Source organism: Suillus paluster, assembly GCF_016628075.1.
Source record: "Suillus paluster strain FC165 chromosome Unknown EDB91scaffold_7, whole genome shotgun sequence".
Lineage (NCBI taxonomy): Eukaryota > Fungi > Basidiomycota > Agaricomycetes > Boletales > Suillaceae > Suillus > Suillus paluster.
In genome coordinates, this window is record NW_024537567.1 from 749,129 (window position 1) to 773,218 (window position 24,090).

The window sequence follows — 24,090 nt, forward strand, 5'->3', positions numbered from 1 at the left end:
GAAACTGTTATGAGGACTTTCCATCCTTACTCTTCCTCACACGTTCAAATGCCCGACGCTGTCCTTCAACAGCAGCTTCACCAAAATTTAAGTACTTCATCGCCACCTCCGACCTCCCCCGCCCAATCTACTTTGGATTTAATTGTAAACCCTACTTCTTCTTCTCCTTCTCATATACTTGCCAACAAAAATCATGGTGAACAGTTTCAGCATTCAAACCATTCAAACAACAATGCCATCCTTAATTCACAACCTCCAGTAACTTCCGCACCTCCTTCAATTCTTTCTAACACCGATCCGAACGCGTCACTTCAATCTTTACTTGCGGCGAACAGAAAAGATCCTGTCGCTCCCGATTCATTACATCAATGGGTCATACCCCCTGTCCAAGTTCCGCCTCCCCAACAACACGCGTCGCCACATCTACCCTCAGTCGCAGGCCAGGTGAGTACATAGAATGTGACTTACTATCGTTGTAGCACTCATATGTCCGTCCAAAAGTCTTCAAATGGAAAGAGTGGTAAGCGTAAATTGGACGAGACAGAACCCGACGATCCACACCCGAAAATGCGTCGACCTGTCCGCGAGCATGTGTCGCAGCAGCACCAGCATCCTCTTCTCCAAATGACAACCGTCATGTGCTTGCATGCCGCTGTTGCCCAGAAATCTTATGGCAGCGAAAAACGCTTCCTTTGTCCTCCCCCTGTCGTTCATATTCAAGGTCCAGTTTGGCAAATGCGCTCACAACAACTCGCCATGTCAGTTGTCTCCGAGCAAGGTGAACGATCATTGGACCAAAAGACTAATTTGGACAACAATATGACCGGAAGCTTCAAATTCTTGCACGTGACAGGAACCGCTAAAGCAAAGAGCTTTCAGCTTTCCCTCGACATAATAGAACCCCCTCCTTCTGCTTTGTCAGGCGAGAGCAGTGCTGATGGAACTCCTGGTCGTGTTTGGGCCACCTTTGATTCAGCTCCTGTAACCATTATATCTAAACCCTCGAAGAAGACAGCCAAAACCCGTAACATCTCTTCGTGTATCCTCGCTGGAGGTCCAGTATCTCTTTTCAACAGGATCAATTCACAGACTGTACGGACCAAGTATATGACTATCGACAACTCTCAGCTCTGTGCAAGTAATGTTACTTGGTCTGCGTTCAACGTGAACGTAGTGCGACGCCCTGATGACGCGCCGCCCACCAATGGTCTGTGCTCACGTGACTGGAAAGTCATCATTACTCACGTTCACCCTATAGCCGGTCCGCAACCTGTTACTTACGGCTGTGAGGTCGTCTTATCAGACACCTTGTCCAATATTGCTACCTCACCACTTATCATTCGCAAAGTGGATAAAGGTCGTGTGTCTTCTGAGGATGGCGGGCCTGTAAGTCAGATGCAGAAAATTGCTCTGCAAAGGATGAACCAGGATGGTACGAGACATTATTTGTCTGCTGCCGGTCCCATCCCTGGCGCTCCGAACTCTACCCCATCCGTCCCCGGAGCACCGGCCCAAGGTGGAACACACCCCCTGATCTTCCAGTCGCCTCGTATACGAGACGAGATGAAAGATGGCGTGCGAATCTTGACCGATGAGGTAGATGACTATCTATGCTGGACAATTGTGGGCATTTGTGGGTGCCTTTTTTTGAGCTGTTGGATTCCGCTAATCCCCGACCATAGCAAAGTTCCAGTACACGTTCTTTGACGCGTTCGGTCAACATAGTAATTCAATACCCGACATGCCTATCACACCCTTCCCAACACTATTCACGGCACCGGTGTACCGGCCAACGAACAATATTCTCGAAATGACCGTGTCGCACTTCTTTTATGAAGACCCAAAGACGCGAACTCAGATGCCACTGACCGTGTATTTAGGCGGCCTTGGTCCTCTCAGAGCTCGTTTCTATCAGGCTGCTCCCCCGGGACCATTGACTAACATTGCCACCTTCGGCGCTGCCATGTCTAATTCATCCAACGAGGTGTTGGTGGGTGGAGGTGATGAAGTCACGGGTTCCTCCGCCGACGCTGCATCACGATATCTCACTCAGCCCCCTTTGCACACCATTGTGACCGTAGAGTTACCGTCATTGCCTGAGATCATTAAGGCGCTCGAGGAGGATGTGATGACTCCGAGCGTGATGACCTCTGATGGCATCATCCATCGACAATCACCGCAACACAATGAACACGGAGCACCGCTTGACGGGCCTAATGGCAATGGCTCACAATCACACCCACCACCATCCATTGCTGGTCGGAATCTTCCCCTGTTGTTCATTCGTGCCTCGGATGGTATTGGCTATCATTCTGGACGAACAATTAGTTGCGAAAACGTCTTCCAGACTATGGAGCTAGGGTCGATGGCACCGGGCGGTGTTCTAGCACAGCCAGGGGGGTCAGCGGATCCCAACTGGCTCGCAGCTGCGCAAGCTGCGGCTGCAGTTGATGGAGGTTTACACGGTTGGACGTTAAGAGTAATGTAACATTTGCTGTCGTTGATTCTCGTTGCTTGTTGCTCTTCGTTTGCTCTGTCTTATCTTTCAGATCATTGCTGTCGTCAGCCCCGATTCTAGCACTCCGCACTTCTACCCTTCCTTCTCTGATTTTTTCTTGAGTGGATTTTCTGTAAGCCAGACTCTGACGGGGGTTTTTTTTTATCATATTGTCAATTGGTCCATATTTGTTAGTTATAATCGATATGTCTGTTGTCCGATTATAGCCTTCAAACGTTCGTATCAAATGTCTGGTGGCCTGCCACGAGTGACGACAGGGTACATCAGCACGAGGAGCAGGCGATTGGTATATGGTCCGATCCGGGCTGTGAAGTCTTAAATTGATTAATCAAGTCTTAGTGGATAATCGATAGATCAGCAAAGGGATCAAATAACAGATAAATACACTACCGAAACCTGACTAGCTGACTTGTCAGGACGCGAGTTATCTAACCCCGCCACTGAACCTTCTCCCTTAACCGCGCCATCATTAGGTGAGTCAACATCGTATGATCTCTACTTGTTTTTCCCTCTCTACCGCCGCTAGAAGACTTATATCTTCAACAAGTGCTGATATTATTTCTCAGTGCACGATCCCAAATCCACATAATCGATTCCTCTCCAACGCAGTCAGGACCAACAAAATGTTCACTTACGATGGTATCCGATCCCAGCTCGAGTGGAACTCCACCTTGAGTGTCTCTAACGCCCCGCAGCCTACCGCTGACACCAAGTTTCTTCGCAAGGCTAGTCGTCTCCTCACCCTACAGCCGCCTTCTCTTCATCTGATTCCAACGTTGCAGACCGCGATCATTGCAACGATTGGTGCGCGATCTGTGCGATCGTCGATGTTTATAACGATTTTAATTATATCTAGGTCCAAACACGAACACCGTCGAGAAGCTTGCCGCGTTGAGACGCGCTGGTGTCAATGTCGGTCAGTGACAATCGTACATCATGTCTATGACGGACACTGATTCACTCCTCAAGTTCGCATGAACTTCTCTCATGGTTCATATGACTATCACCAGAGTGTCATCGATAACACACGGAAGATGGTTGCAGGTAATTACGAATTGTCTGACAATACGATCGTGTTGGACTGATGCACAAACCAAACAGAGGACCCCAGTGGACGGCCTGTTGCGATTGCTTTGGACACAGTAAGCCTAACGTTCTAGTGTTACACGTTTGTGCTGATATTTGGCTGTGTAACAGAAAGGCCCTGAAATCCGCACGGGTTTGATGAGAGATGGAAAGGATGTATGCGTCTAATCTTTCCCGCCGACGCCACCGGGTGATTGACGTCATGTTTAACCCTGCTTCTTCAGTTGCCCATCAAGGCTGGCCATGAATTCATCATCTCGACAGACGACAAGTACTGTGAGATCTGCGACGATAAGATCCTGTGGCTTGACTACGTGCGTAGTAAATTATCTTCCGCGTGTTTCATACTCATATATCCTGATAGAAAAACTTGCCAAAGGTCACTGCTCCTGGCAAGCTCATCTACATCGATGACGGTAGGTTTACCCCTAGGATGTCCTTTGAATTGTTCGTTCATTTAATACATGTCTTAGGTATCCTCTCACTCCTCGTCTTGTCCTGTGACGGACCCAATGTTCGTGTACGCGCCGTGAACAACGGCACCCTCTCTTCTCGCAAGGGTGTAAACCTTCCGAAGACCGAAGTCGATCTTCCCGCTCTCTCGGACAAGGACAAAAAGGACCTGCTATTTGGTGTCAAGAACGGCGTTGACATGGTCTTCGCGTCATTTATCCGCCGCGGTCAGGATGTCAAAGACATCCGTCAAGTTCTAGGGCCGGATGGTGCGAACATCAAAATCATCGTCAAGATCGAGAACGAGCAGGGTGTAGAAAACTTTGACGAGATCTTGCGAGAAACTGATGGTGTTATGGTTGCTCGTGGTGACCTCGGTATCGAGATCCCTGCAAGCCAGGTCTTCTTGGCACAAAAAATGATGATTGCTAAGTGCAACATTTCTGGGAAGCCAGTCATCGTTGCGACTCAGATGCTTGAGGTACGTGGATCGCTCAGCGTGTGGCTGTGCGTTTGCTGAATATATGCTACTTATAGTCAATGACGGTACGTGTTTACTGACCTGTTATCCCATGAGCATTGCTCAGATTATGCACAGTACAACCCGAGGCCCACTCGTGCCGAAATCAGTGACGTGGCCAATGCTGTTCTTGACGGTGCCGACTGCGTCATGTTGTCCGGAGAAACTGCAAAGGGAAGCTATCCCGTAGAGTCTGGTGGGTGTTCTTCGTGTGGCTGTTCTGCCGAAACTAACGCTATGTGTAGTTCTCATGATGGCTGAGACATGTCTGTTGGCCGAGGCAGCGATTTGCTACCCACCTTTGTATGACGAGCTTCGGGGCATCCAGCCTCGTCCCACTGAGACTGTGGAGACTGTGGCGATTGCTGCGGTCGCTGCAGCCTCAGAGCAAAACGCGAGTGCTATCATTGTACTCTCGACGAGCGGAAACACTGCTCGGTTGATCTCCAAATACCGCCCCAGAGTGCCCATCCTCACGGGTAAGTATCCTTTGATTGCTATCGACATTCTAGACTCAAATACATTTTCAAGTCACTCGTAACGAGCAGACCGCCCGTCAAATCCATCTCCACCGTGGATGCTATCCATTCTGGTACCCTGAGCCCCGTGGGATCCATGAGAGCCAGTGGCAGAAAGATGTACGCTCGCCTCTGTCTGATTGGCGTTTATGAGCCTAAACTAATGCATTTTACCCAAGGTTGACAACCGCATCCGATTCGGATTGAAGAACGCGCTCGCGTTGAACATCATTAAGACGGGAACTACCGTCATTGCCGTACAGGGCTGGAAAGGTGGTCTTGGCCACACCAACACCATGCGCATCTTGTCAGTCCCCACTGACCCGGCTGACCTTGAAATGCAGTCCTTGGGAGCAAATTAGATGATTGAAGTTTGATTGCATTCTGTTGAATTCTTAGACTTTGTTGTAACTCTACTGTAGCATGCATCATGAGGGTATCATGCAATTGCAATGTACATTCTGGCATCATTAACCTGCCTCTTCGATCTACGCTGCCATGAGGCTTGAGGTTCGACCACCGTTTAACGTTAACGCAACGTTCAACTCTCAAGCGGCGATTGGATGACTGCGTGAGTAGACGACTGCTTGCGGGCTTTCTATTCATGTCACTAGATGTCACTACGCTATGTGCCCTGGCAGCTGGACATCTTCGTGGTAGAATCTACGTTCCAATAGGCATATTCGTGACCATTACATCGCAGGGCCACTACTGATACCGGTAAAATATCTTTCCTTCCAGGTTATACGATGACCTGAGCCCCACTTTCCTTACTCTCCACTACATAGTACCTGACGTACATTGCGTTTTGACGCCTGAGGTTCTTACCCTCCCTTCATTTTTTGTTGACTACCACAACGATCACAAAATTACTGCCTGACCCGATGGCAGCTCGATATTTGGCTGCATTCCAGCGCAGCGATATTCCTCGCGACCGACCTTACTTCACTCCTCATCTCCCAACTTATTCCTCTGCCGTTCGCGAAAAAATACATCTCCAGTCCAGTGGCAGGCGATGGCTAATACCTATGTCAGGTTCACTCTCGTCACATACACGCCGAATACGTCTCGAGTCCCTAAGTCCCGTTCCTAGCTTCAGAATAGCCCGCGTCGGTCAACGAAGAGGTTTCGTCTGTCGATGTCTTGCGTTCCTGTCTGTAGTCTCTGCCGTTGTGATCCTCCTCATAATGTTGGGTACCGAAGAGTCCCACTGGACACCCCAGTTCAGGGATTCTACCCTCGTGTTTGGCAGAGAGAATTTGCAACGCATTTGGAAGTGGGAGATCGAGAGCGGACATTACCCCAGCAATGGGAAGAGTAAGCGACAACGTGCTTCGGTCGTATGCCAGATGGGGCTAACTTATCTCGAGTTCCCGAGCAGATTGGCTTCACCTCTACCATCTTGAATCCCGCTTTGCCACCGGCAAAGGCACATACGCTCATTTCACCGTTTACACCTCCGCCAGGGCCAGTGACCACTATCACTAGAGGAATTGGTCCCCGTAGAGTATATCTCGAAAATACGAAGCAGTCTGTCGGCGAGGCATACCCGCCCAGACCGGTACCTGGAAGCATTGCAGATTTAGATATCATTCTAGAGCAATGTAATTTTTCAGAGGGCAAGGTGTGTCATTTGCGGAGACCTTACTCGCATGTTTACAATCTTGCGTAGTACGTCCGGGATTGTTTGGAGTTTCTGCGCGTTTCCGCTAGTTTGGATAATGGTCGAAGAGTTCGACGAGGATCATTGGAGGGATGGAAATACGCTTTCATGGAAGAGGATCGACCGGATGAAGAATATTCTCCCCGCTCCACGCAAGCTGCACCTACAGTGCCTGCAGGACCATACCCCACTGGACGCCAAAATTCAAATGCAGGATTGATGAAGAAGAGGAATGTTCAATGGGAGGGCCCACTACAACTCTCACCCCCTGAGCAGCAAATCGTCCGTTCAGGCCCTTCGACTGCTTGCGATCCCGAAAATCTCCGCCTGTTCCATATGTTTTGGGCAGGTCCATTCAACGAGAAACCATATGTTGCGCTGTTATCCTTTCTCTTCACCCAGAACGTTGGTCTTCATCTTGAACAGGGGCAGGGAGCTTGACGCGTGTCCGCCACAAATCTGGTTGTGGATTAATCCTGGTCCTGCAGCGGCCGTTCCCAATCCCTCCGCACTCACAGATATGTACGATGCGCTGAAGACGAACCCATGGGCGGCACCCTTCCTTCACCCGCGTTTCAAGAATGTTATCAAATTCAAACTGTGGAACACAACGGAACAACTTGATAGCAACCTGGAGCTGCGAGACGAGTGGAGGAACATGGAAACCCTCTTCAATTCTGGGGGTGTGACTGTGAGCGTACCTGCTGACAAACCTGCAGGAAGCTCTAGTGCTAGCTCATCTGGGATCGGTGATATGGTTCACCGCCTTGGTTCGAAGTCGGAAGCGACTTATGATAGGCTTTCCGTGATATTGTCCGACATGGCCCGATTCATTGTCACTCATCGCTATGGAGGAATCTATCTAGATGCTGACACCATCTTCCTGCGGGATTGGGAGGAGCTTTGGGGATGGAAAGGCGCCTTTGCCTACCGGTGGTCCTACCATGACGACTACAACACTGCTGTGCTCCATCTTAACAAGGGTTCCGCCCTTGGCTCTTTCCTCTTCCGCACCGCATTGAAGAACGGGTTGGATTTTCATCCTGTTGCTGTCTCTAAGTACCTCAAAGAAGCGCACCTGGAGAACCTTTTGTTACGCGTTCCTGACGCGCTTTTCGACCCAGCTTGGCTAAACACGGAAGGTTATCAAGTGGAACGGCCACCATACCCCTTCTTCACAGGGTACGACCCTGAAGATGATTCTGACGACGTTTTACTGACGATCCACGTAGCTTTGCTGATTTCTTCGATACTCCAGAAGTTCAGAGCGCTGCTCCGCAGGTCAGTGGGTTTGAAGGGTTCTTCAGGGGGGCATTCTCGTATCACTTTCATAACTTCTGGTGAGGTGATTTATTCTTCGTATTTTACTCTTGTTGACATCCCCATCAAAGGTGGAAGCCATTCGATCCTGCTAGGAATTGGCCGGACTTGGGGCCCAAATTTGGGGGTGGTGAAAGGGCAGCACGCGCTGCTGCCAACCCTCATGCAGATCCTGATGACTGGGACGACAAGATATCCGATGACAAGCGTGACTTGGACTGGGCGACTGTGCTGAAGCGCACATTTGAAGCTTACATTCGTGGAGAAAGACCAAATATGTATGGTGAATGGTTGCGCTGGTGACGATCTTTTTATCCTCAGAGCGAAAGGACATTTTTGATGCAGATATTATTAATGCGATTTTGGACTCATGCTATTCGTGTTTTGAGAGACACTGACTTTTTAATCTGTGACGATACATTAGATCTTTTTTCCGACGAATGCTGTTGTAATTGTAGGGAGCGCTCGCACCGGCGTGTGCTGCGGTGTATATTTTTGACCGCGTTGTTGGTAGAATGGCTGCGGATAGGCTTGGGGAATTTCTAATTCAGAGAGCTTTGGTTCTTGAGGCTACGTTCCACGTCAACTTATGCATAGCCAGGCTACTCCAGGCTACACAGGCGATGTACTGCTGCTACAGATGATATGTAGTAGCCAAGAGAATCGAGATTACCAAGCTACGCCCAAACGGCCGTTTAGATAAATTCCCACGGATCCAGTACGCTTCTCTACTTTCATCAATTATTCTTAAAAGTCCTCGTCGGCGCCCTCACGAGCGTCGTGAATTCGCCGTTTTGCTGGACGTGAATGGCGTCTTCTAATTATTTCACTCCACAACGCGGGAATGGCTACACAGACAAGGCTCGTTTGAACAAACGGTCTTCCAACTTATTCCTCCGCTGTTCAAGAGAAAATGCATCGACATTCTCGCTCCATGTCTTGGACAGTCCCCGTCTCAGTTCCAATCCCCGGCGTACGCTCGCGTCGCCTCCGTCTTTTCATGCCAAATCCAAGTCGTGTACACCAGATCAGTGTCTCGCGTTTCGGGCGAAGACGGGGGCCTCTGCTGCTCTGCGTAGTCTTGATTGCTTCCATTTTTACAGTATGTTCTTTTGCGCGTCGCTTTAGCGCAGAGGAAAAACAATGGACTACCAACTTTGGGGAGTCTTCCACGCTGGTATTCGGGCGAGACGATTTGCAACGAATTTGGAAATGGGAAATAGAAAGCGGGCATTATCCTAGTAATGCAAAGAGTACGCCCTCAGTCTCTTGCTGTCGTAATCATACGTGTTGATCAAAATCTTTTAGTACCCGAGCAGATCGGACTCAGCGCTCCACCGCTCAACCCGGGCCTTCCTCCACGAAAAGTTCCAACGATTCCTTCACGATTCAGGCCTCCTCCAGGCCCCGTGGCTACAACCACGCGCGGAAATGGTCCACGACGCGTTTACATTGATGTACAAAGCCAGCCTCCCAATCTCGCGTACCCCCCTCGCCCTGTGCCGGGCAGCGTTGCTGACCTGGACATCATTATGGATCATTGCGACTTCTCACAAGGCAAAGTACGCTTTGTGCCTTTCTCATTTTTCACGCACTAATGTTCTCAAAGTATGTACGCGACTGCCTCGAAGTTTTGCGCATAGGCGCAGGCCTCGACAATGGCAAGAGACTCAGACGAGGCGAAATGGATGAATGGAAATACATCTACATGGAACAAGAAAAGGAGAACTTCACAGATCCCTCCTTCACAGATCCCCCTCCCAATTCCTATAGTCAATCCTCTTGTTCCACCCCGTCCACTAGTTTCAGGTGGAGAGGCGGATCCTAATGCAGGTTTGAGGAAAAAGGTTGGGGCAGAATGGGACACGCAGTTACCTCTTCGTGCTCCTTTGCAGCATACACCTTATTCGAGTCTTCCGGAACCTTGCGACCCTGAAAACCCTCGTCTCTTCCACATGTTCTGGACTGGCCCATTCACCGACAAGCCATATCTCGCCCTACTCTCCTTCCTCTTTACGCAGAATGTCGGTCTTCATTTGAAGGATGACGACACTCTTGATGTATGTCGCCCCGAGTTCTGGATGTGGATCAACCCTGGTCCTGCAGCGTCCGTTCCCAACCCTTCCTGCTTTGAGTGACATGTATGAAGGACTCAAGACCAATCCTTGGGCAGCCCCTTTCTTACATCGTCGCTTCAAGGACGTCATCAAATTCAAGCTTTGGAACACAACAGACCAACTTGATGGTATTCCAGAACTCAAGGACGAGTGGCGCGAATTGAAAGAGACTCTCTTTAACTCAGGAGGTCACGTTATCAATGTGCCCGCCGAGAAGCAGCAGTCCAAAAGTGTCGAGGTCACTAGCACTGTAGAGGATTCGACCAACAGCACCGAGGTCGACGCTTCTGCAAAGCCTTCGTCCACTGGTGACAATAAGTCGGATGAAGATGATATGCTCAACCGTACTGGTTCGAAATCTTCGTCTTCATACGATCGCCTCTCCGTTATCCTTTCTGATATGGCACGATTCGTCCTTTGCCATCGGTTCGGTGGTATCTACCTTGATGCGGACACCATATTTTTGCGGGACTGGGAGGAAGCTTTGGGGTTGGAAGGGCGCGTTTGCATATAGGTGGTCTCGGCTGGAGAAGTACAATACCGCCGTTCTGCGCATGAACAAGAACTCTGCCCTTGGGTCATTCTTGTTCCGCACTGCACTGAAGAACGGCCTCGATTTCCACCCCATGACGGTGTCTCGTTACACCAAGGATGCATACTTGGAGGGTCTTTTGCTGCGACTACCTGACGCTATGTTTGACTCCGCGTGGCTCAATACTGAGTACTATCAACGCGAAAGGCCGCCCCAGCCATACTTCCAAGAGTACGTATGCATGCTTCGTGCTCTGATGTAGTGGCTTATTCATTTCTCATAGGTTCTCGGACTTCTTTGACACACCTGCACAAGCAAGTGCTGCTCCTCAGGCACTAGGGTTTGAAGGCTTCTTCCAAGGTGCTTTCTCTTACCACTTCCACAACTTCTGGTGAGTTCACTATCCTTCGGTGGTGACATACTGTACTCAATCTCAATCGTGACTTAGGTGGAAGCCATTCGATCCAGCTCGCAACTGGCCTGACCTAGGCCCCAAGTTTTCAGCTGGCGAGAGGGCTGCCCGTGCAGCGGCAGAACCCGACATCGACCCCGAGGATTTCGCCGACCGGGTTGCTGACGATAGACGCGATCTTGACTGGGCTACTGTCCTCAAGAGAACGTTCGAGTCTTACATTCGTGGAGAGCGGCCAAACATGTACGGCGAATGGCTGCAATGGTGACCTTGAACCACTTCACCTTCCCTCGCGGCATTCCATCGGCCACGGTCCCTCAATCTTATAATCATATCAAGCGCGTTATTTGAAAGGACCTCATATCATAAATGCACGGATTGCAACCTTTGTTATTGTTGGATTTAGACCCTGACCTCAGTGCGACAAGTTCTTTGGATACCTACCTTCTGATTCCCACTGTCCATACATTTACCACCTTCCGATCATTTCACCACGGACTTGTCAAGCAGTTTGCTTACTGCCCTTCTGGTTCAGGCCATAGTGCCCTGCTCGACCAATCGTAGTCTACTTTAATATAACATAACTTGTGCTACCTTCAAGGGACATGAACGCATGGTGAAATCTAATTACTCAATACATATTGTGCGATGAGCAGTTTGTCATCTACTTGGAGAACCTCGCTTGAGCAGTAGTAACGGTAGCTCTCAGCGAAGCAATGACGTCCTCTGGGTTTGGGGCACCAAAAATGGCAGTTCCTGCCACGATGACGTTGCTTCCTGCGGGCCCCTCAGATGGCAAACCGAGGGAATCTGTGACAACACTAACCTGCATCGGCACAAACATCGATCGTCTTAGGTCCAACACCACCATCGACCTCGATGTCTTTTTCCGGGAACCGTGCGCGCAGTTCCGTGACCTTTGGAACGCACCGATCGAGGAATTTTTGGCCGCCGCGTCCTGTGCCATATGAGGCGACCCATCAAAAATTCGATATTTGTGACGCACCGGGGTAAACGGTCATGACCAAGAGCATGTCCGCTACTGCGCCTATCTCGTCTGTGATGGCTGTGGACGGCGTGTCCGGAGAAATGGCCACTCCGGCTTTCATGTTCCGTGCATGTATGGCATTGATAAGCGAAACAGCATCGGCTGCCCAAGGGCATCAGACAGAGGACACAGATCGAAGGTTCGATTACTCACACGTTGCTTCGATGTGGAAACAATACAGCGAGCCACCTGCGTCCGCGATGTCGTTCACCCACTGAGGTAGATGCTGATATCAGCACTGCCATGTCGATCTAGTCCTGTACTTACTTTCTCGGGCTCCGCAACCATCATATGGCAATCCATGAATATGTCCGGGACGCCTTTATAGACGCACGACAGAACTGGTGCGCCTGCGATTTACGTGAGAACTACCTGCAGGCAAACAAGTGTGATGGCCTACTAACCCATTGAGATATTGGGCACGAAGTGGCTAGATTAAGACAAATCATCATCGGATAAGAGGCTTGAATCTCATTTCTTACCCGTCCATGACGTCTACATGAGGTGATGAGGAATGTTTCGCTGAAACACCACAGATGAGTAGACGTACCCATGTGCAGCCATTCCGCTCCGCCTTTCATCATCCTCTTGCATTCTGCAGTGAGCTGTCCGAAGTCGGAGGCCAGGACTGAGGGGGATATGATAGCGCGGGGCATGGTTCTAAAATTCTATGTCGATGGTGATGTTGTAGGTGGTTGCAACGATGAGGAGTTGACGAGTGAAAGTCCCCACACACACCACATGAAAGTAACTTTGGTGGAATCACATCGATCTACAGCACCTTCCTTTTTTGGCGATAATCACACCTAGTACTTTTTGGAGCAATATGCTTTCCGTGGTCTAGCGTACGTGGTACTGTACATTAACAGCTCCGTCTTCATCTGCCAATCAGCAAATCACTTTGCCTCTGTGGGCTCTGTACAGCTATGTACAGAAGGGACCAAGCTGCGGCCAGCCATTTTTTGGTGGTGGGAAAAAAGTGTTTTGCTGATGCAGTGAGGTTCAAGTTCTCATTCAAACAGGTCCTTCAAAGAGCTTGCCTTTCTGCTATTACTGCCTTTTGCTGCTAGTCATGGTGTTGCAGCGCGAGCGGCTCAGCCTGAGCCCACTGTCGACAGATTCTATTATGATTTATCTGATGAGCTATTCCCAAACGATCTAAAAAGTACTGTACTTCTGTGTGTCCTCTTATAAGTACAACAGAAGCCTCCGTTTACTCCGTTGGAACGTCGGACGGTTATTTATCCTATACCGTTTTTTTACATAGGCTTATCATATTCTTTGAAGCTGCTCCATGGTATTATTCATATGATCTGAACGCTGCTCCTCTGATATTGAGGAGAACGTCCCTGACTGTCAGAATGTATTAAGCACTTCTAGCCAACAAGCGACCTTGATGCTCATTTTTTGTAGCCTCATCTACATGGTATTGAACAATGAAGCTAGGGGGATTCCGCAACTGTCGGGTGTGCGTGGTATCTTCGCCCTTAGACGCCGCTATGTACCCGCTAGACAGTTCTCGTCTGGTGACTGCTTTTCAGTTTCCCGTGAAATTAGTGGCTATGAAACCCAGCTAGTTTCACTATCCTTATTACACTTCAGTGGGGTCTACAACTTACAAGGCATAAGAGGTTCCCGCGGGCGTAATACGTATACATATGAGAAACTTCATTATGTGTTTCAAAAGTTGGGTACACTGATACCGGTGTAGCGATTCATTGCTGGTCTAAGATACATAATATCATCCTGTCCAGTGATGTCAGCGACGTCATATAAGTAGCTGCAAGAGACAATCGAGTTGACCTCCAACAACAGCGGTCGTCCGCGAGTGGTAGGCGGCGCGACGGTACATCAATTCGTCACGAACACCTGTGACGCTCACAAAGCGTACTTTGATCATGTCCACCTCTTCCTCCTCCAGATAAGCCAAGCTTGACTCTCTACTTCACCTTCCTCAAAATTTACCTTTCGGCGCGAATGACACCCTTGAGTGACGTAGATGTACCGGCTTGTCCCGGGAGCCAGGCATCAGGGAAGTAGAGGTATGGCCCGCCCTCGAAGGTTGTATCACAGTGGTCGCGAATCACTTTCTGATTCACACAAACGAATCCAGCCATGACACGATCTGGATATTTGGCTCGCCAATCTGGATTGATACGCGCCGTCCATTTTTCTACTTCCACAGAGAGCAAAAACCCTTGCTAGTTGCTTAGCCATGAGTTGAGGCGAGGTGGCGATAAATCGTGACAGCTCTTTATACAATGACAGTGATGGGGTATTAGTACCGCAGTGGAGATGCTCACAGTACAGGTACGGGCGGTCAAGAGCGAAAGCCTCCCGCATAAATAGGTGGGCCTCTCAATTGAATCGATTCTTATGGTGCACATGTTATGCAGGCGCCTTGCCATTATCGCCTACGCCTTCAATCCCGACACTTTTGTGCCCGTTCAATCCACAGATGATTTTTTTATTCCTTGTATCTGCTTTGCTGTTGTTTACAATCCTCATTCCTCGGTCCACCTTTCGCCAGCATAAACATGATAGCATGATTGAAAGTTTACGATTCAGATTGTTGACTCAGTGTACATGGTGGGTGCATCGATAATATTGCGACTTTCTAGCCGACACCGAGTCGGAGGGTCCTGGACGAACACTTCAGCTAGGGTCGACGAGATTGTCCCTTAAAAACTCAAGGTGAGTTGTCATTACCTTGTGCGACACTGCATACCGTGCAGCATTCTTCTACGACATCCCTCAGGGAGTGAAAGTGGTGATAGCTGGTTGACGTCGACAGCGATGCCAGGACAAAATAAGTCCAAGACACCCGTAAATGCGTCCTTCATTGATCCTTTAGATCACCGAGTCGCCATCGCTAGTGTCATACTGATAAATGTCAGCTTCCTGGAGGCCGCGACGCCTGAAAGTACACTGTTTCAGCAGCACGAGTCGGAACGCAACAGGTCATATACGGGACAAACTTGAGGGACTCACTCGCAAGGGAATCTATACCAACGACGACTTTCTCTTGAACACGATCGAAGCTAGTACGTCTTTCCTCTTCCAGCTTCCAAGTTGTAGGACTTCCAAGTTGTATGATAATAACATGCGAAATCGGGGAAGGCTAGATGAACATCCGAAAGGAAGAATATCAACATCTTGTCAACGTCAAGTTTGCGGTAAAATACCGAGTTCCTTGGGTATGTCCAAGTCGTTTGAAGGACCAACGAGGGAGTGCGTCTCCTTGTCATGAACCACGAGAATAGTATGCGCAGGCAACGAGGAAGGACGAATAGTCAGTCTTCACTGTAACTGATATGCTTTAGATATGATGAGCTTAGCCCCGCTGGCGAGTAGCGACTAACTTACATCTTAAGAGCTACTTCGGTCTCTGGCCTAGCAGGGTACATATTCATTGATTGGTTCCAGACGGCGAACCGCTTGTGACACTAGTTTGCAAAGAGGTTGGGAAGTGTTTGACTTGCAAGCCAGCATTGCATCTACGAGGCACGACTGCTGCGACATTTAGACACATGTGAATCCCCCATAAGTCCTCTAATTGGAGGGGCCAGGTGCCCAGCGTGCACTCCCAAGCACTCCCTGTCATTTGGTTCTCAATCGCACTTTATATTCACTATCACGGCAGTGATATCGGAGAACAATCAAGGGTTATTTTATCAAAACCATGAAGGTAGAGAATGGGAATTACGATTGGTGCACCGACCGGAGTATCAGAGACAGCAAAGCCACTGGAATTATTGAACGAGTTGTATTGCATCATAGTCTACTGAGTACGAGACAAAATCATTCATCTTCCAAGTTCTTGTTGACCTATGGATGATGAGGTTAGACGTGCTCGAAAAAAAGTTGGGCGACTTACATGTGGGTTAAAGAACAGCGAGTTCATACCCCAAGGGTAAGGCTTGAGACGACGGTTCATGTATTCGTACGGAGCAATTTCGGGGAGATGACCGTCATGTTCTGCCTTTATGTGCTCTGTGTGTTCGGCATGTTCTGCCTCTACATTACGCACCCAAAGGGCGCAGACAATGGCTAAAAGGAGTGAGCGGACCAAATACACAGAACTCGTGTTGAAAACGCACTGGCTGGGACGCAAACATAGAAGCTTGCATGATGTCAGGGAGATCAACTACCTAGGAGGTATTGGGCTAACCTTATTCTGCGCCAAAGCTGAGTAGTTTCTGTCAAGTTAACTCAGTATCCATTATATCCGCAAGACAGTACTTGTGCAAACCTGCAGCATGGGCCCTGATCGCTTCACGCTTTGTAAAATAATCACTGGCGCCAGCATCGACAGAAGCAGCACGAGTACCTCTGGGAGCTGCGCGAGCAACAACACGGACGGCAGTGCGAGTAAACATGAATATGGTGTTGAATGCAATGAATATTCGCGTTCGGCGGACGAGGTCGGGAAGAAGAATTGAATCTCCGATTGAAAGACTTGGTCGTGTGTAGCGTAATGAAAGGTGACGCGTCTCATAACTTAGTATTCTTTGACCTGAAAGTCATGGTTGTCCGTTCCCAATCTTCAGCGGCTGGCGTGCTCGCTCTTTTACAGGAACCAGACACCGTGTTCAAACAACATGCTCTCAAAGCACTAATCCCCCTTGTTCCTCAGTTTTGGGCAGAAATTTCGGAGCACATTGCACTCATGTATGGACTGCCATACCTCTTGCACACCAGCCGATTCTGACTTCGGAATTTGTTCTTAGAGAGAGCTTGTATGAGTCCGATGACCTTCCCAAGGCAGCCCGCCATAATGCTGCTTTGCTGGCTAGCAAAGTGTATTATTTTCTGGGAGAGTATGACGAAGCCCTGTCCTTTGCCTTGGGCGCAGGGAGCGCGTTCCAAGCTGAGGCCCGCGCACATGGCGCAGGCGAATATGTTGAGACAGTGATATGTGAGTGTCAGACCCATTGCCCTGACCCGTAAACCAACTTACGCTGTGCACCTACCCTCAAGCGAACGCAATTGACCGATATGTCACGCTGCGCACTGACGAGCCTTCCGGGAGCTCGACAAAGATCGACCATCGGCTACAAGCTATCATAGAAAGTATTTTTGATCGCTGTATTGAAGAGGGGGAGTACCGCCAGGTAACGCGACTGCCGTGGATGCTACATGCTCCGAGCTGACCGTTTGTGGGCAGGCAATTGGCATTGCATTGGAGTCTCACCGTTTCGACATCGTGGAGCGCGTATATGACTTGACACACGACGTTTCCCTTCTCTCGTACACGATGGAAGCTGTTTTGGATACAGGTTTTTCCCTCTCCTACCGCGACCAAGTCCTGGACTTCCTCCTTCCTCTCTTCCCTCCTCCTACATCACTTTCAAAATCCCCGCACATCCACGCCCTTGCTCGACTACTTGTCACCCTCAATAGACCGTCACTCGTCATTCCACTCCTGACTTCCCTCGTTCCAAAGGAGAGGCTTCTTGCATATCAATTCGCATTCGACTTAGTTGAGGGAGGTGCTCGGGAATTCTTGCAGGGGGTGAAGGCCGACTTACCTGAGGGCAAGGAGGTGAGTAATGGTCTCTATATCCAAGCAATGTATTAAGTTTGTTATCCAGGAAACTCAGGAGATATACGACAAGCTCCGTAAAATCTTGGATGGGCAAGAGTCTGTCAAACTATACCTAGAATTCTTGAAGCGCAACAACAAAGTAGATATGCTGATTCTGAAGAACACGAAAGTGGGTATCCTCATTGTGGAATAAAATGTCACTAATATTCTCTCGCCAGGACGTCCTCGAAGCTCGGACGTCTATATATCATACCGCTGTCACCTTACAGAACGCCTTCATGCATGCTGGAACAACCTCCGATGTGTTTCTTCGCGAAAACCTTGAATGGCTCGGTTTGGCCTCTAACTGGGCCAAGTTCTCTACGACCGCTGCCCTCGGTGTCATCCACAAGGGTTATTTCGAGGAGGGAATGAATATCCTTGGCCCATACCTCCCCCAAGCAGGAGGTGAAAGCCAGATCCAAGGGGCCGCCTACTCCGAGGGTGGTGCCCTTTATGCTCTTGGCCTGATCAACGCTGGTTGTGGCAGCGGCCAACCTGTCGAGAACTACCTTCGCGAGACCATGAAAACCGCTCAGGGTGAGGTTGTACAGCACGGTGCCGCTCTCGGCCTTGGTATTGCCGGGATGGGTGGAAGAAGCTCCGACACATACGATGATTTGAAGGAGACACTTTTCACCGATTCCGCTGTAGCAGGCGAAGCAGCTGGTTATGCCATGGGCCTCGTGATGCTTGGGTCTGCAGATCGGACCTCCGCAGAGGAGATGTTGACATATGCGAGAGAGACACAGCACGAGAAGATCATTCGCGGTCTGGCTATGGGGCTGGCGTTCATCTTCTATGGTCGACAAGAGGATGCCGACTCTACAATCGCATCACTTTTGGCTGAAAAGGTAGATGATTTACCGTGACTTCCAACGCCCTTGCTGAAGCGTCCATCTAGGACCCTATTTTACGTTATGGTGGTGTCTATACTCTTGCACTGGCTTACGCAGGGACGTCAAATAACGACGCAGTCCGGCAGCTACTGCACATCGCAGTCTCTGACACCTCAGATGATGTTCGGAGGGCAGCTGTGACCTCACTCGCCTTCCTCCTGTTCAAGAACCCAGGCCAAGTCCCCCGAATCGTTCAGCTCCTCAGTGAGAGTTACAACCCACATGTTCGTTGTGGCGCAACCCTAGCCCTGGGTATCGCGTGCGCAGGCACCGGTCTTCAAGATGCTGTCGAGATCCTGGAACCCATGACCAAGGATGGGATTGATTTCGTCCGACAGGGTGCCTTTATTGCCCTTGGTATGATCCTAGTTCAACAATCAGAGGCATCGTCTCCTTCCATGTCCTCAACCCGTGCCCTTTACACTAAGGTGGTGTCTGACAAGCACGAAGACCCCATGGCACGTTTTGGTGCTGCTATTGGACAAGGTTTAATAGATGCTGGTGGCCGCAACGTCACTATTAGTTTGCAGAGCCGTGCAGGGAGCAAAAACACGAATGCAATCGTTGGTATGGCCATGTTCTGCCAATTTTGGTACTGGTATCCATTAGCGCACTGCGCGTGCCTCGCGTTTGAACCGACCGCCATTATCGGCTTGAATGAAGACTTAAAGGTAAGCAACATACAACGTTTCTAGGTCACTTTCACTTAGCCAGAATTCAGGTGCCCAAGTTTGAGTTTGTCTCCAATGCCAGGCCCAGTCTTTTCGCCTATCCCCCTCCTGCCACACCTCCCAAACGGGAAACCTTCGCTAAAGCAGCTACCGCGGTTCTCTCGACAACTGCTAAGGTCAAAGCGAGAGAAAAGAAAAAAGCAGCTGCTGATGCAGATGCTATGGATACTGTACGCGTAGTTGGGCTTGCAACGGAGCCGTTCTTTACTCATCTATGTGATATTTCAGGACGAGAAGCCCGAGCCAAAGAAGGACGGCGACGTTGAAATGAAAGGCGAAGAGGGTCCTTCAGGCAAGCCTACGGATGGCTCGCCTTCGGCCATCACTCCCGAAGACGCTAAGCCAAAGCGGAAATCAGAGCCTTCCTCAGAGAATGTTGCGAACTTCACTCGCGTCACCCCCATGCAGCTCGCCTACATCAGCTTTCCCCCTGAAGGACGGTATCAACCTGTTCGTCCAGTATCATTGAACACCATCCCGCCCAAGACTGGCGGTAAAGGAAACCCGAACCCTGGTGTCAGAAAAGCACCATCAAGTCTTGCCTCAGAGCGGTATGCGGGCGGGGGTGGTATTCTCATGATGGTGGATGAGAGGCCAGACGTGGAGGCAGAGTTCATTTCCTTTGAACCTCCAGCTGTGGAGCCAGCACCGACTGAGAATGGACATGCGCTACCGCAGGGCAACGTCAACCGTACCAGACCTTTGAGGGATCTTCACATCGCTCTAGATGAGAGCTCGCCAGACGTTGACCCCCCAGAATCATTTGAGGTGAGCGATCATTAACAAGGATTGTCCATTCCAAGAGACTAAATGAATCTACCAGTATCCGTTTGATTCGTAAACTATTATCCACGCTGTATCGTTACTTCAATCGAACATTTTCATTTAGACATTTTTTAAGTAACTTCGTGATGTGACTGATTGTGTGACATTGTGTGACGGGTGTGATAATGTGACGGGTGGCTGATAATGCTTTATCCTTTGTTGTGACGCGAGGCCTTCAACATCTTGATCTTTCTGGCTCTCTCCTTCCTTCTCATCATTTCTTAGATTTTACGATCCAGTTATCAACCATGGAGTCACGTACTATGGAACACCGCAGAGCCAGTATGCTTGTTTCACTTTTTTTTCTTGACATCAGTAGCTGAAGACGCGTGTTTGATCAGACTATAAGAACAAAGGTGGTTTGAAGCAAGACGATCTTAGGCGTCGCAGAGAGGAGCAGCAGGTTGAGATCCGAAGGCAGAAGCGCGAGGAGAATATCGCGAAGAGGCGTAATTTCCTCCCCTCAGCTTCAGTTGACTCAGATGAAGAAGCAACGACAAGCAATTGGGAGCCTCCAGTGCGTACGATCTCATCTATTTCCTGATTATCTCTTGAATTTTCTTGCAGCTTGCAGAGGAAATGATCAGTGGCGTGTTCTCCAGTGATCCCGATCGCCAGTTGGATGCAACCACTAAGTTCCGGAAACTGTTGTCAAAGGAGAGGAACCCCCCAATCGAGAAAGTCATCGAGTGTGGCGTTGTGCCCCGTTTCGTTGAATTCCTTCGGACTGGTGCTTCCATGTTGCAGGTTTGTTGGTGCTTGCCTCGCAATTCCGTCATGCTAATCGGTCAATAGTTCGAGGCCGCGTGGGCGCTCACAAATATTGCCTCTGGTACCGCTGAGCACACTCAAGTTGTTATCTCTGCTGGAGCCGTCCCCGAGTTCATTAACCTCTTGTCATCTCCGGTTCTCGATGTTCGTGAGCAGGCAGTATGGGCTCTCGGGAACATTGCGGGTGACAGCCCGCAATGCAGAGATTACGTCCTGCAGCAAGGGGCTTTGAGGCCACTCCTGACTTTGCTAAGCGAAAATCACAAACTTAGCATGCTCAGGAACGCTACGTGGACCTTGAGTAACTTCTGCAGGGGCAAAAACCCCCAGCCTGACTGGGAATTGGTTTGTGGCAGATCATGGGTCGTATGCATACAATGTTGACGTCTTCTTTCATCAGATCTCTCCTGCGTTGACGGTCTTGACCAAACTCATTTACTCGCTCGATGACGAAATTTTGATTGATGCTTGCTGGGCTATTTCATACCTTTCAGACGGTTCGAACGACAAGATCCAAGCAGTTATCGAGTCTGCTGTATGTCGGCGTCTCGTTGATCTACTCATGCACAGTTCAACCTCCGTGCAAACACCCGCTCTTCGCTCAATCGGCAACATTGTTACCGGAGATGATCTTCAGACTCAGGTCGTCATCGCGTCTGGGGCCTTGCCCGCTCTTCTTTCGCTGCTGTCCTCCCCCAAAGAGGGTATCAGGAAAGAAGCGTGTTGGACAATCTCCAACATCACCGCTGGGTCACCTCCACAAATTCAGGCAGTCGTCGATGCCAACATCATTCCTCCGCTTATCAACATCCTTTCTAATGCCGACTTCAAAACGCGGAAAGAGGCCTGCTGGGCAATTTCGAATGCGACGTCCGGCGGTCTTCATGAGCCAGCGCAGATTCGCTATCTTGTCTCGCAAGGCTGTATCAAGCCGCTTTGTGATTTGCTCACCATGATGGATAACAAGATTATCCAAGTTGCCCTTGATGGTCTAGACAACATTCTGAAGGTCGGCGAGACGGATAAGCAGGCTGGAGGTCCCGGCTCCGTTAACCAATATGCACTATATGTCGAGGAGGCAGGCGGTATGATTACCATCCACAACCTTCAATCACACGACAACCTGGAGATATACAAGAAGGCATTCAATATCATGGACAAGTACTTCCCAGACGAGGAGGAAGTTGATGCAGCAATCAGCGCACCTAATGTCGATGCTAGTGGTGCATTTGCTGTAAGTACCCTGATGTTGTACTTTTCCGTATACTAATTCTCTGCGCAGTTCCACTCAGATGTCACTGCTCCTCAAGGAGGCTTCAGTTTCGGCCAACAGTAGACTGTTGGTCGTGATGATTCGCGTGTCTCTTCCACTTTGTGGTACTGTCATTTATATCTTGCACACAACCGTTATCGATCACCTCTCCATTCCCGTTTCTCTTTACTCTTTGTGCTTGTGCGCTATGTTACATGTAACGCGTCTAACGGACGCAGAAACCTTATGACAACGATTTGTGTCAAGAGCACAAGAAAATGATTCAAAGTAGTAGCTGATAATGATGATTATTGGTAACCTGTACTACGTTGTCTGTATATAAGATTTACTTGAGAACATCGATCTGAGTGCTGTGACATGTTTCGCCCGCCTTGCTTTGCGCCACCACAAGCTCTACCATCATGGCTTCTCAAATCCTCCCGCTAGGCAAGTACAATGGCAACAAAGATCATTTGATCATTCTCCTGACGGCCGTCGCAGAGCTGATTGATAGATGTATTGGATCCCGCATATGGGTCATCATGAAGAGTGATCGTGAGTTCACTGGAACACTGCTTGGCTTCGACGATTTCGTGAGTGAGTGAGCCGCTGCTGCCTACGCGATCAACTGGTTTTGAACACGCCTACACGCAGACATGGTCCTAGAGGATGTAACGGAATAGTCAGTGACACTGGACGATGGCGATTTCTTGTTGCTGACGTCGTCCTCAGCGAGACTACGCCCCAGGGAAAGAAGAAAACGCGGCTTGCACAGACCCTTCTCAATGGTAACAATATTTGTATGGTCTGTGATACTTTTTCACTAGTAGATATTCGGGTGGGTACTGACGTCTGCCTTTGCAGTTAATTCCAGGCAGTGATGGTCCTGACTCATAGAGAAGAAAATACGATATGGAGAAGACACTTCACTCTTACAGTCTCGGCTCAAGGGCTGTTGTTAAGTAAACTTTTCACTGGTACCCTGCTGTTCGAGCAGGATGGTAGACCTCGAGTTCTCGATGTTGCTGGCATTACAAGCATCACATCCCTTCATCCAAATCAATAATGTATGATCTAGAAATTTGTTGCCCATTCGTATAATCCTAGATTGTCCCACAACATGCAATGTCACAGGAAATTCAGTGTGTGCCTAGAGTCTCCTAGAGCTTAGTCCATCGAAGTCGTGCTGAATACCGCGCTTGATGGTAAGTACCGCGTCACGAAAACACGTCCGACCAAATAGTGGTACACAACTTTCGTGTTCTTCCAACTTGCAAGCTTTTACGATTTGTCCACCGCTGTATTACTCACTATGCCTGTCCGCCTCCGGATGGCCATGCACGGCCGAAGACACAACCGTATATTCCACTTAGTCGCCATTAACCAGCGCACAAGACGAGACGCAAAACCTATGGAGCTATTGGGCATTTACGACCCCGCCCTTAAGCTCGGGGAGACACACAAGACTGTTAAATGGAGTGTGGACAGAATAAAATACTGGCTGGGTGTTGGAGCACTGCCTAGTAAATCTGTAGTCAAGCTCTTGGAATGTGTGAGCCCGCCTTTTGTTATTTGTACGCTTGTCGGTGCTAAAGTAAATATTCAAGGGTGGTGTATTACCGCCAGACTCAAAGTATCACCCGAAGGCTTTGGGTCCAAGATCTGGTGCAGAGTTGTCGAAAGACAGTGCCTCTGATTCGACGAGTAATCCTGCAACGACTTCAGCTGCGTCATGATTCTCGCAGTGTCCGAGGGGATCTTGAGCAACTGAGCTTGACGTCGCTTTGGGGTGGGTTCGTTCCACCATCTGTCAAAATCGAGGAGGAAATCATAATATT

At 49.4% G+C, this 24,090-nt stretch overlaps 10 protein-coding genes across 10 annotated transcripts; 8 read left to right on the plus strand and 2 right to left on the minus strand.

Annotated features, from left to right (window-relative positions):
• Positions 1 to 48: 48 nt before the first annotated feature.
• On the plus strand, positions 49 to 2,488 carry EDB91DRAFT_1046740 (uncharacterized protein; the record flags this gene model as incomplete). The annotated part of the gene is made up of 4 exons (XM_041313284.1): positions 49 to 444; positions 502 to 1,207; positions 1,259 to 1,633; positions 1,683 to 2,488. The coding sequence occupies 4 exons, from the start codon at positions 49 to 51 to the stop codon at positions 2,486 to 2,488; spliced, it is 2,283 nt and encodes a 760-aa protein (XP_041181474.1).
• Positions 2,489 to 2,758: 270 nt separating this feature from the next.
• On the plus strand, positions 2,759 to 5,584 carry EDB91DRAFT_1110212 (pyruvate kinase). Its single transcript, XM_041317681.1, has 16 exons — positions 2,759 to 2,804; positions 2,858 to 2,991; positions 3,085 to 3,243; positions 3,301 to 3,322; positions 3,375 to 3,434; positions 3,488 to 3,562; positions 3,620 to 3,660; positions 3,716 to 3,760; positions 3,829 to 3,918; positions 3,969 to 4,020; positions 4,078 to 4,538; positions 4,595 to 4,603; positions 4,656 to 4,773; positions 4,823 to 5,056; positions 5,109 to 5,215; positions 5,275 to 5,584. Exons 3-16 carry the CDS (start codon positions 3,142 to 3,144, stop codon positions 5,455 to 5,457), a joined length of 1,599 nt encoding a protein of 532 aa, XP_041181475.1. The 5' UTR covers positions 2,759 to 2,804; positions 2,858 to 2,991; positions 3,085 to 3,141; the 3' UTR covers positions 5,458 to 5,584.
• A 395-nt stretch (positions 5,585 to 5,979) lies between these two features.
• On the plus strand, positions 5,980 to 8,381 carry EDB91DRAFT_1235331 (uncharacterized protein; the record flags this gene model as incomplete). The annotated part of the gene is made up of 6 exons (XM_041321303.1): positions 5,980 to 6,412; positions 6,466 to 6,719; positions 6,768 to 7,163; positions 7,195 to 7,940; positions 7,991 to 8,098; positions 8,150 to 8,381. The coding sequence occupies 6 exons, from the start codon at positions 5,980 to 5,982 to the stop codon at positions 8,379 to 8,381; spliced, it is 2,169 nt and encodes a 722-aa protein (XP_041181476.1).
• A 410-nt stretch (positions 8,382 to 8,791) lies between these two features.
• Positions 8,792 to 11,651, plus strand: EDB91DRAFT_1110220 (uncharacterized protein). Its single transcript, XM_041317682.1, has 8 exons — positions 8,792 to 9,331; positions 9,387 to 9,640; positions 9,688 to 9,850; positions 9,882 to 10,189; positions 10,236 to 10,684; positions 10,710 to 10,958; positions 11,011 to 11,118; positions 11,176 to 11,651. The coding sequence occupies exons 1-8, from the start codon at positions 8,992 to 8,994 to the stop codon at positions 11,405 to 11,407; spliced, it is 2,103 nt and encodes a 700-aa protein (XP_041181477.1). The 5' UTR covers positions 8,792 to 8,991; the 3' UTR covers positions 11,408 to 11,651.
• Positions 11,652 to 12,970, minus strand: EDB91DRAFT_1110223 (ribulose-5-phosphate 3-epimerase). Its single transcript, XM_041317683.1, has 8 exons — positions 12,738 to 12,970; positions 12,670 to 12,682; positions 12,592 to 12,617; positions 12,455 to 12,537; positions 12,341 to 12,401; positions 12,146 to 12,289; positions 11,966 to 12,097; positions 11,652 to 11,916 (listed from the first exon to the last, which is right to left on the minus strand). Exons 1-8 carry the CDS (start codon positions 12,841 to 12,843, stop codon positions 11,804 to 11,806), a joined length of 678 nt encoding a protein of 225 aa, XP_041181478.1. The 5' UTR covers positions 12,844 to 12,970; the 3' UTR covers positions 11,652 to 11,803.
• Positions 12,971 to 15,790: 2,820 nt separating this feature from the next.
• EDB91DRAFT_1344485 (COX6A, subunit VIa of cytochrome c oxidase) lies at positions 15,791 to 16,627 on the minus strand. Its single transcript, XM_041325808.1, has 5 exons — positions 16,440 to 16,627; positions 16,359 to 16,386; positions 16,288 to 16,310; positions 16,065 to 16,237; positions 15,791 to 16,015 (listed from the first exon to the last, which is right to left on the minus strand). Exons 1-5 carry the CDS (start codon positions 16,564 to 16,566, stop codon positions 15,989 to 15,991), a joined length of 378 nt encoding a protein of 125 aa, XP_041181479.1. The 5' UTR covers positions 16,567 to 16,627; the 3' UTR covers positions 15,791 to 15,988.
• Positions 16,628 to 16,683: 56 nt separating this feature from the next.
• Positions 16,684 to 20,423, plus strand: EDB91DRAFT_1110234 (26S proteasome regulatory complex non-ATPase subcomplex Rpn2 Psmd1 subunit). The gene is given in 11 exon segments (XM_041317684.1): positions 16,684 to 16,858; positions 16,918 to 17,105; positions 17,168 to 17,301; positions 17,355 to 17,732; positions 17,782 to 17,904; positions 17,954 to 18,628; positions 18,679 to 19,344; positions 19,395 to 19,574; positions 19,633 to 20,172; positions 20,228 to 20,324; positions 20,335 to 20,423. 10 exon segments carry the CDS (start codon positions 16,713 to 16,715, stop codon positions 20,243 to 20,245), a joined length of 3,048 nt encoding a protein of 1,015 aa, XP_041181480.1. The 5' UTR covers positions 16,684 to 16,712; the 3' UTR covers positions 20,246 to 20,324; positions 20,335 to 20,423.
• On the plus strand, positions 20,392 to 22,639 carry EDB91DRAFT_1110236 (ARM repeat-containing protein). The gene is made up of 6 exons (XM_041317685.1): positions 20,392 to 20,511; positions 20,571 to 20,746; positions 20,797 to 20,976; positions 21,025 to 21,345; positions 21,401 to 22,234; positions 22,283 to 22,639. Exons 1-6 carry the CDS (start codon positions 20,478 to 20,480, stop codon positions 22,334 to 22,336), a joined length of 1,599 nt encoding a protein of 532 aa, XP_041181481.1. The 5' UTR covers positions 20,392 to 20,477; the 3' UTR covers positions 22,337 to 22,639.
• On the plus strand, positions 22,626 to 23,423 carry EDB91DRAFT_1110238 (uncharacterized protein). The gene is made up of 5 exons (XM_041317686.1): positions 22,626 to 22,699; positions 22,754 to 22,849; positions 22,907 to 22,934; positions 22,985 to 23,057; positions 23,117 to 23,423. The coding sequence occupies exons 1-5, from the start codon at positions 22,675 to 22,677 to the stop codon at positions 23,147 to 23,149; spliced, it is 255 nt and encodes an 84-aa protein (XP_041181482.1). The 5' UTR covers positions 22,626 to 22,674; the 3' UTR covers positions 23,150 to 23,423.
• Positions 23,424 to 23,564: 141 nt separating this feature from the next.
• EDB91DRAFT_1015065 (ribosomal protein S16 domain-containing protein) lies at positions 23,565 to 23,910 on the plus strand (the record flags this gene model as incomplete). Its single annotated transcript, XM_041312476.1, has 2 exons — positions 23,565 to 23,804; positions 23,860 to 23,910. Coding segments are annotated over 2 exons (291 nt in total), but the record flags the coding sequence as incomplete, so codon positions are not given.
• Positions 23,911 to 24,090: the final 180 nt, after the last annotated feature.

Excerpts from the sequence above, each read along its gene's own strand:
- EDB91DRAFT_1344485 (XM_041325808.1), bottom strand. The coding sequence starts at position 16,566 with ATGTTTACTCGCACTGCCGTCCGTGTTGTTGCTCGCGCAGCTCCCAGA. Across the intron at positions 16,311-16,358 it reads CAGCTTTGGCGCAGAATAAG|CTTCTATGTTTGCGTCCCAG; the intron begins GTTAGCCCAATA and ends ACATCATGCAAG. Across the intron at positions 16,016-16,064 it reads CGCTGTTCTTTAACCCACAT|GTCAACAAGAACTTGGAAGA; the intron begins GTAAGTCGCCCA and ends CATCATCCATAG.
- EDB91DRAFT_1110236 (XM_041317685.1), top strand. The coding sequence starts at position 20,478 with ATGGAGTCACGTACTATGGAACACCGCAGAGCCA. Across the intron at positions 20,977-21,024 it reads CTGGTGCTTCCATGTTGCAG|TTCGAGGCCGCGTGGGCGCT; the intron begins GTTTGTTGGTGC and ends ATCGGTCAATAG. Across the intron at positions 21,346-21,400 it reads CCCAGCCTGACTGGGAATTG|ATCTCTCCTGCGTTGACGGT; the intron begins GTTTGTGGCAGA and ends TTCTTTCATCAG.
- EDB91DRAFT_1110234 (XM_041317684.1), top strand. The coding sequence starts at position 16,713 with ATGGTTGTCCGTTCCCAATCTTCAGCGGCTGGCGTGCTCGCTCTTTTA. Across the intron at positions 18,629-18,678 it reads CATCACTTTTGGCTGAAAAG|GACCCTATTTTACGTTATGG; the intron begins GTAGATGATTTA and ends GCGTCCATCTAG. Across the intron at positions 19,575-19,632 it reads ATGCAGATGCTATGGATACT|GACGAGAAGCCCGAGCCAAA; the intron begins GTACGCGTAGTT and ends GTGATATTTCAG.
- EDB91DRAFT_1110223 (XM_041317683.1), bottom strand. The coding sequence starts at position 12,843 with ATGCCCCGCGCTATCATATCCCCCTCAGTCCTGGCCTCCGACTTCGGA. Across the intron at positions 12,290-12,340 it reads TTTCCACATCGAAGCAACGT|CCGATGCTGTTTCGCTTATC; the intron begins GTGAGTAATCGA and ends GCCCTTGGGCAG. Across the intron at positions 12,098-12,145 it reads GGTCATGACCGTTTACCCCG|GACGCGGCGGCCAAAAATTC; the intron begins GTGCGTCACAAA and ends CATATGGCACAG.
- EDB91DRAFT_1110212 (XM_041317681.1), top strand. The coding sequence starts at position 3,142 with ATGTTCACTTACGATGGTATCCGATCCCAGCTCGAGTGGAACTCCACC. Across the intron at positions 3,244-3,300 it reads ACACCAAGTTTCTTCGCAAG|ACCGCGATCATTGCAACGAT; the intron begins GCTAGTCGTCTC and ends CCAACGTTGCAG. Across the intron at positions 5,057-5,108 it reads CAGAGTGCCCATCCTCACGG|TCACTCGTAACGAGCAGACC; the intron begins GTAAGTATCCTT and ends TACATTTTCAAG.
- EDB91DRAFT_1110220 (XM_041317682.1), top strand. The coding sequence starts at position 8,992 with ATGCATCGACATTCTCGCTCCATGTCTTGGACAGTCCCCGTCTCAGTT. Across the intron at positions 10,685-10,709 it reads GACTGGGAGGAAGCTTTGGG|GTGGTCTCGGCTGGAGAAGT; the intron begins GTTGGAAGGGCG and ends GTTTGCATATAG. Across the intron at positions 11,119-11,175 it reads TACCACTTCCACAACTTCTG|GTGGAAGCCATTCGATCCAG; the intron begins GTGAGTTCACTA and ends ATCGTGACTTAG.
- EDB91DRAFT_1110238 (XM_041317686.1), top strand. The coding sequence starts at position 22,675 with ATGGCTTCTCAAATCCTCCCGCTAG. Across the intron at positions 22,850-22,906 it reads TGGCTTCGACGATTTCGTGA|ACATGGTCCTAGAGGATGTA; the intron begins GTGAGTGAGCCG and ends GCCTACACGCAG. Across the intron at positions 22,935-22,984 it reads CTAGAGGATGTAACGGAATA|CGAGACTACGCCCCAGGGAA; the intron begins GTCAGTGACACT and ends CGTCGTCCTCAG.